This window comes from Puntigrus tetrazona, chromosome 1, assembly GCF_018831695.1.
Source record: "Puntigrus tetrazona isolate hp1 chromosome 1, ASM1883169v1, whole genome shotgun sequence".
In the NCBI taxonomy this organism is placed as follows: domain Eukaryota; kingdom Metazoa; phylum Chordata; class Actinopteri; order Cypriniformes; family Cyprinidae; genus Puntigrus; species Puntigrus tetrazona.
In genome coordinates this window covers 27,952,439-27,959,938 of record NC_056699.1, presented here as the reverse complement: position 1 = coordinate 27,959,938, position 7,500 = coordinate 27,952,439, and the positions used below count along the sequence as shown (strand labels likewise).

The 7,500-nt window shown below is 41.0% G+C and overlaps 1 protein-coding gene across 5 annotated transcripts in view; it reads right to left on the bottom strand.

Moving 5' to 3' along the window:
- The window catches only part of LOC122352950 (UDP-GlcNAc:betaGal beta-1,3-N-acetylglucosaminyltransferase-like protein 1), a 9,395-nt gene that overhangs the window by 1,581 nt on the left and 314 nt on the right, over positions 1–7,500 (bottom strand). Inside the window, exons 1-8 of one of the 5 annotated variants that reach the window (XM_043250765.1) lie at positions 7,347–7,365; positions 6,703–6,798; positions 2,741–2,854; positions 2,555–2,650; positions 2,358–2,482; positions 1,044–1,179; positions 403–471; positions 1–16 (exon numbers count right to left, since the gene is read on the bottom strand). The exon at positions 1–16 is cut by the window's left edge and continues 59 nt beyond it. In XM_043250765.1, the coding sequence (XP_043106700.1) occupies positions 1–16; positions 403–471; positions 1,044–1,179; positions 2,358–2,482; positions 2,555–2,620 (412 nt within the window). In that variant the 5' untranslated portion in view covers positions 2,621–2,650; positions 2,741–2,854; positions 6,703–6,798; positions 7,347–7,365. Of the gene's footprint in view, positions 17–402; positions 472–1,043; positions 1,180–2,357; positions 2,483–2,554; positions 2,709–2,740; positions 2,855–6,702; positions 6,799–7,346 lie in introns of all 5 variants that reach the window. The other 4 variants (XM_043250731.1, XM_043250757.1, XM_043250748.1 and 1 more) reach the window with 4 other exon arrangements.

Genomic DNA, 7,500 nt, shown 5'->3' with positions numbered 1-7,500 from the left:
TGGGTTTGGGTCGGTCCTGCGAGACACACACACACACACACACACACACACACACACAGACAGCGAGGGTTTAATAACAAGCGGAGGTCTCCTGCAGGAAGGGACTGTTTCGGGGCTGATTGCGGTGGTTTTGGCTGATAGCCCGTGCTAATGAGGCTAATGATGAACGTCCCAGGAAATGAATTAGTCACCGCACGTACTTCTGCAAACAGCTGACGGCTAATCTGTGTCCGAGCGTAAACGCTGATTCATTGCTAGCGTTACACACACATTATTCATCGAGCAGCTTCCCATGAAAGTGTTCCCAGCTCACACCGTGATTATGTTCCTGCATTAAAGCATACATAAGGACTAGAACTCTGCACTGAAGCCAGTATTTGACAATGAAGTGAAACGGCTGACCTTTGACCCCTCGTATGTGTAAAAGCCTTTCTGAATTTTCTTCTCATCTACGTCACAGAACGCTTTCACCTGCCATCAAACACACAATAAACACCTCAATTAATAAACTACAATTAACAGAACATTAAGGGATCGGAATTTGAATTAATAATAATTGAAATATTATTTTTATGCCCTCAGTATAGTGAATATTAATATTAATAAATTCACAATTTATTTAAAATTTTCACTTTAGTATTTTAAATAATAATAATATTAATAATAATAATAATAATAATAGTAGTATTAATCATGACTATTTCAGTATTTAGGGCAAACATTTTAACAAAAAAATTATAATAAAAAAATTATATATAATTTAAATAATTTCTGTATTTTAAATTTTTTATTTTATATACACAGAAACATCTACTGGTTATGTTTTATATTATTATATATATCATATATATCATATATATATATATATATATATATATATATATATGTATATTTGTGTGTGTATATGTGTGTGTTAGTATTATTAACAACTTAATGTTCAAATATTCATATGTTTAGGTGTCTAACTACTGAAGTGTGGTGCCGTTTCATTTACTAGAAGGATGAGAGCTGAATGTGTGTGTGTTTGTGCTTGGATGCCGTACCTTCCTCTGGTTGCCGGGACTCAAGCTGCGGTACAGTCTTCGGCCCTGTTTCCCTGCGCTCCAGATGCTGAAGGACTCCCACCGGCTCAGCACTCGCTCCTGCAGGAAGTCGACGCGGAGGCTCCAGATGGTCTCCCTGCGAGCAGAGCAGACGCTGAAGAAGAGCTTCAGAGTTATTTAAAGAGCGCCGGGCTTCCTCTGCGCACATCCCTGACCCCGCAGCATCATAAACCCTGAAGTCCATCAATCAGCACTCAGCGCCGAACACACACACACACACACACACACACACACACAGAGCGAGACTGACAGACAGCTGCGGCCCGCTGAGAGAAAATCAGAGGAATCCCTGAGTCACAGCATGCCACTCATTCCAGACAGAGACCGATAACACACACACACACACACACACAAACACACACACACACACAGATGAAGTGACCCGTGAGAATATGAGGATCCTGAAATATTTTTCCACTGATAAACTGTAAGAAAAACAAGATTCAAGCTCAATGTGTCATGCAGGATTAGAAAGCCTCATTGCATGTCTGAGTCATAATAAAATACATTCTAATGATTAAATTATTATTATTTTAAATATAATATTAAACAGACATTCAATATTGCAGCATAATCATTATATTATTATTTATAATATTTAATTACTATTTTAAAAGAACCTTCAGTACAATAACTTAATTACTATTAATACTACCATGACCACTAACAAAAATAATATTCTTATTATTCAGATTATAAATACATACTTATTTTAAATAAATAATACATACGAACAGCACATAACTTTATTCATTTATTGTTGCAATTATATTTTATTATAATACAAATGTATTAATTTATTTAGTTTTTTGAATTTATGTATTTTAGTATTGGTCCTTCAGTATTAATAAATAAATAAATATAAATAAATAATAATAATAATCATATTTATTAATTATTTATTAATCACTTGCAATTATTTAGTAGCCCTTTCAGTATTTTAAATAATCATAATACATATCCTCATTAATTATTTATTGTAATTATTCTGCTATTAATTTATTTTTCTCTACAGTGTTGACTAATTAAAAATAATGCTTAATATGATCAGTATTTACGTATTTTAGGCCCCTTCAGCATTATTTTCATTCATTATTTTCATTCACGCATTTTAAGTCCCTTCAGTATGTTATTTAATATAATATTTAAGTCTGGTAAGAACGAGATACGAATGAAACACTGCACCAATAAACCGTATTAAACCGTGTTGATGTCCAGTGCTCATCTGGAAGCATCCGTCACTTTCAGACTCACTCCAGCACTGAATGAGTAGCTGCGTGTTCATGATAGCGGTAAACCAGCAGACAGTCATCCAGCCGGATCACGTGACCTCCTCGACGAAGACTCTGGTAGAAGAAGAGCAGATCCTCAGGAACGCCCTGCCAGAGGAGCAGATGAGGTGAGCGGCGCTCAGGAGACAGACGTCTGCTCGAGCGTCAGAAGAGCCTCACCTTCCCTCCCTCGTCGAACACACCCACCTCCTCAAACCAATCACGAGAGCAGAACCAGGTGGGCATGACGACCGTCGGCCCGTGGGACGTGAACACCTGCCGTATGACACACAGGAAATACATCGACTCGTCATCGACTCTTCATCAGCGACGCCTGAAAATAATGAAACGCATCATCACGCTTACACAAAGAATATGGGGAAGCGCAACTGTTTTCAGAGTTGATCGAAATCATCTTATCAGAGCGATTCCTGAAGGACCACGTGACACTGAAGACTGGAGAATGATGCTGAGATTCAGCTGCAGATCAGAAATTATTTCAGTTTTACGCGAATTACCAGAAACAACTAAAAATACCCTCAAACTCCAAATCTGAGCTTCCAAAGAAGAGGCTGGAAGATACAGAACTAAAAAGAGATCAAATATTCACAACACTCTCCAATCGAGCACACACGCACACACACACACACACACACACACACACACACACACACACACACACACGCACACACACACACACACACACACACACACACACACACACACAGACACACACACACAGACACACACACACACACACACACACGCACACACACACACACACACACACACACACACACACACACAGACACACACACACACACACACACACACACACACACACACACACACACACACACACACACACACAGACACACACACACACAGACACACACAGACACACACACGCACGCACACACACACACACACACGCACACACACACACACACACACACACACACACACACACACACACACACACACACACGCACACAGACACACGCGCACACACGCGCACACACACACACAGACACACACACACACAGACACACACGCACACAGACCAGTCTAATGAGTTTACTTTGGCCATGTTTGTTCAGACAGAGAGTTAAAGATCAGGGAGAGCCAGACACTCATGCTCTCTCTCACACACACACACACACACACACACACACACACACAGAGAAAGAATGAAAGATGGAGGGGGGAAAGACAGGAATATTTCAATGATGACAAAACAGATGAACTCAGTGATGTGTTTCAGGGCAGATAAACTAACTCGATCACTTAGGCATGGACGATATGTACTTAAAAATACACCATGAGACGTTCTGATATTTATTGCAATGATAACAACGACGATAATTCATACGCATCCACTGAGAGACCAAAAAAGAAGTATCTTGCTCATTTCTTCTGTGATGTACTCTACTGTAATGTGACGTAATGCACCGCTTCATTCATACAGGAAGCCAGGGGGCGCTCTCACACAGAGACTCTTCACCTGTGTCACACAAGTAATAGAACCACGCACCAGGAAATACCTAATATGGGCATACAGCTGAACAAAAGACAGAAAGGTTTGAACTGACCAAACATGAAGACAGTAAACAAAACACACGTCCTCACGTCTCTGGACCTTGACCTTGCAGTCGATGCAGGGTCAGAAAGATCTCAGATTTCAGCAAACATAGTGTGTGTTCTGAAGATAAACAATGATCTTATGGCTTTAAAACAACATGAGGGTAAGTTATTAATTATAGATATTTTCATATTCAAAATTACACCGATAGGTTAGAACATCTTCAGTAACACACTCAGAAATGTCCAGTCCAGTGTCAAAGGCCATATGTGTGTGTGTGTGTGTGTGTGTGTGTGTGTGTGTGTGTGTGTGTGTGTGTGTGTGTGTGCGTGTGTGTGTGTGTGTGTGTGTGTGTGTGTGTGTGTGTGTGTGTGTGTGTGTGTGTGTGTGTGTCTGTCCGACTCGGACACTGAGCTGGTGTGAGTGTGTCATAACTGGAGATGTTGTGTGTGTGTGTGTGTGTTTTCACTGGATAGCCTCGTCTGGAATGTGCAAACACACCCAAGAGAAACACGACTCCCTTCTCAGCGAACGAGAACATGCGGAGGAGAAACTCACAGCAGAAAACCATCATTTAAAACTGATTTTCATGAAGGAAAAAACTGCCTTTATCATCTTAATCATGCTGTTGCTGCTATGCAGTTGCTAAGGTGTTCTGAGTGTGTTGGTGGTCTTATTATGGTTGCTTGTTGCTAGGTCGCTGCATGTGGTTACTACGGTGTTGCTGGAATGTTCTGAATGGTTGCTAAGGTTTTAGCAGTTGCTGGGGTGCTGTTAAAAGACATAGGGTGTTGCTAGGATATGTCAGTGTAGCTCTAAGAGAGTTAAGAGGGTGTTTTGGGTGGTTGCTAGGGTGTTGTTAAGTTGTTTTTGTTGTAATGGCGTTCTTAGAATGTTAATGTGGTTACTGTGGTGACTAAAATGTGTGGTTGCTATGCAGTCGCTAGGGCATTGCAGACTGGCGTTCTGGTTGTGTGTGGTGGTTGTTAAGCGTAAACACTGTAAAGTTGCAATGTTTGGTGTATTTGGTGCCAACAACGTTGCAAAGAAGTTCTGGGTGGTCGCCAGGCATTTCTATAGATTTATGCCAGCATGGAAGACCATTTTGATGCAATTCCATGTCAGTTGCTATGGTACTTCTAGGTAACTGTAAAGTTGCTAAGGTATTCATTAGTATTATTAGGCGCTTACTATGGACTTACTATGGGAGTAGGTTGTTAGGATGTTCTGACTGGTCACTAAGAGCTGGATAGAGCTTAGCAGGGAACTGCTCTGGTGTCCGTTGTGGTTGTTATGCATTTGTAGTAAGGTTAGTGTCTCCTAGAGCATTAACATGATGTTCTGGATAGTTGCTAAGCAGTTGCTAAGACACTGACAGCAGCACTGTTCTAAAGGTGGTTGTCAGGACACTGCTGGGCAGTTCTACAGTGTTCTAAATAGTTGCTAGGCGGTTGCTAGGGTACTGACAGTCAGTGCCACAGTGTTCCAAATAGTTGCTAGGTGGTTGCTAGGACACTGATAGACAGTAGTACAGTGTTCTAAATGGTTGCTAGGCAGTTTTCTAGGGCACTGACAGACACCGGTACAGTGTTCTAAATAGTTGCTAGGCAGTTGCTAGGGCACTGACAGGCACCGCTACAGTGTTCCAAATAGTTGCTAGGTGGTTGCTAGGACACTGACAGACAGTAGTACAGTGTTCTAAATGGTTGCTAGGCAGTTTTCTAGGGCAGTTTTCTAGATCACTGACAGGCACCGTACAGTGTTCCAAATAGTTGCTCGGTGGTTGCTAGGGCACTGACAGACAGTAGTACAGTGTTCTAAATGGTTGCCGGGCAGTTGTTAGGCTGTTATTAGACTTGATGCTCTCTCTCTGTTTGGGATGGTAACTGGACTGTTTTGGGGACAATCTGGAAAGGTTCCACACATCGTTCTGACCTCACAACCCTCAAGGTAGCTCACGCCCACGCACTGTTTCCGTGGAAATATCGGTCTTCAGGTACACATCCTGTTTGGTGGTGACCCGCTGACCGTGTGGCACGCGACCTCTCAAAACACAACACAACCTCGCCTTTCCTCACACACACACACACACACACACATCCTGCTGACACACAGAGATCAAACAGACTGTCATGAAAGAGACACGCGCTTCAGATTCACTTCCTTCACTTCCTTAATAAAGAGCGCAGTATTCTGAAGGAAAAATATACCTTTCATTAATGTTTTTACAATGGTCTCCTCCAATTTTATAAAAAATAAATAAATCCTGCATTAAAAATCAAGTCCAGCGCTGGTAGACTATAACTAAAGCAAAAACGATTAAAGACGTTTGCAAATAGTAATTTTATAAAATTTAAATGGAAAACTAAACTTTAAAAAACAAAAAAAAAAAACTAAGTTTTTCTGGCAACAAAGTTAATTAACTTGGAATTAATTAACACTAAATACTGAATTGATATAAAATAGAAATATACTAATTAAAAGACATGAAATTAATAAAACAAACTAACATTACAAGTAAAGAATAAAACGATTTTTCCACCAGTTGTTGTTTGGATGATGGGATGTGGGCGGATCTGAACCTGTGCTTGGATTGGATTTTTAAAAAAGGGGCGGTGCTTAAGCATACTAAATGCTCAGGCAAGAACTAGGCGTGATACCTGGTTGAACATTACCAGGTCCAAAACTATAACTCGATCACGATCAATGTATCTTTCAGGATAAGATGAATAACAGAGTGTGAGACCTGTGTGAGGAGCTGCTCCGGATCCAGAGAGTTGATCCAGCGGGTGTAACGTTCAGTGGAGCCCTCGGGAACACGACACACTCTACAACCCACGATCTGACAACACACACACACACACACACACACACACACACACACACACACACACACATTAGTGGCAAAATACGGAATATAAGGCGTGCATGTGAAGACGTTTATAAAGTTACAAAAGATCTCTCCATTTATAACTCAAGTTACACCCTAAACCAACACTCAACAGCCGCTTGCACTGCTCCGCATCATTTCCTGTCACGTGACCAGCCGCGCAGTGTTTGTGCAGCACCGCCCCACCCGCTGTGACCCGGGGTCAGAGGTCAAACAAACAAACCCAGCCCTCCTGCTGATGCTGCTTATGAAAAACACTCTAGACCTCGTCGACCGTCGTGGTGCATTCACGTGGTTCATGTTTCAAATATCATAAATGTTTTTTCAATGTAACAGTATAGTTTTGTGGAAGCTGATTTTTTGAGGATTCACGGATGAATAAAACGTTTCAAAGAAAAGCATTCGTTAACATTAGAAATGTCTTTACTGCCACTTTTTTATCAATTGAATGCATGAGTGACGAATGAAAATATTAATATTAAGAGCGTGTGGTTACTCACTGTGTTTGGATTCGCTGCGGCGGCTTCATACTGTACTCGAACTCTCTGAGGCTTCATGACGTCGTCCTGAAACACACATCACCACCATCATCATCATCATCATCAGTGTGTTTAGATGCACACAGCTTAACAGACACGAAACATAAACAATAAA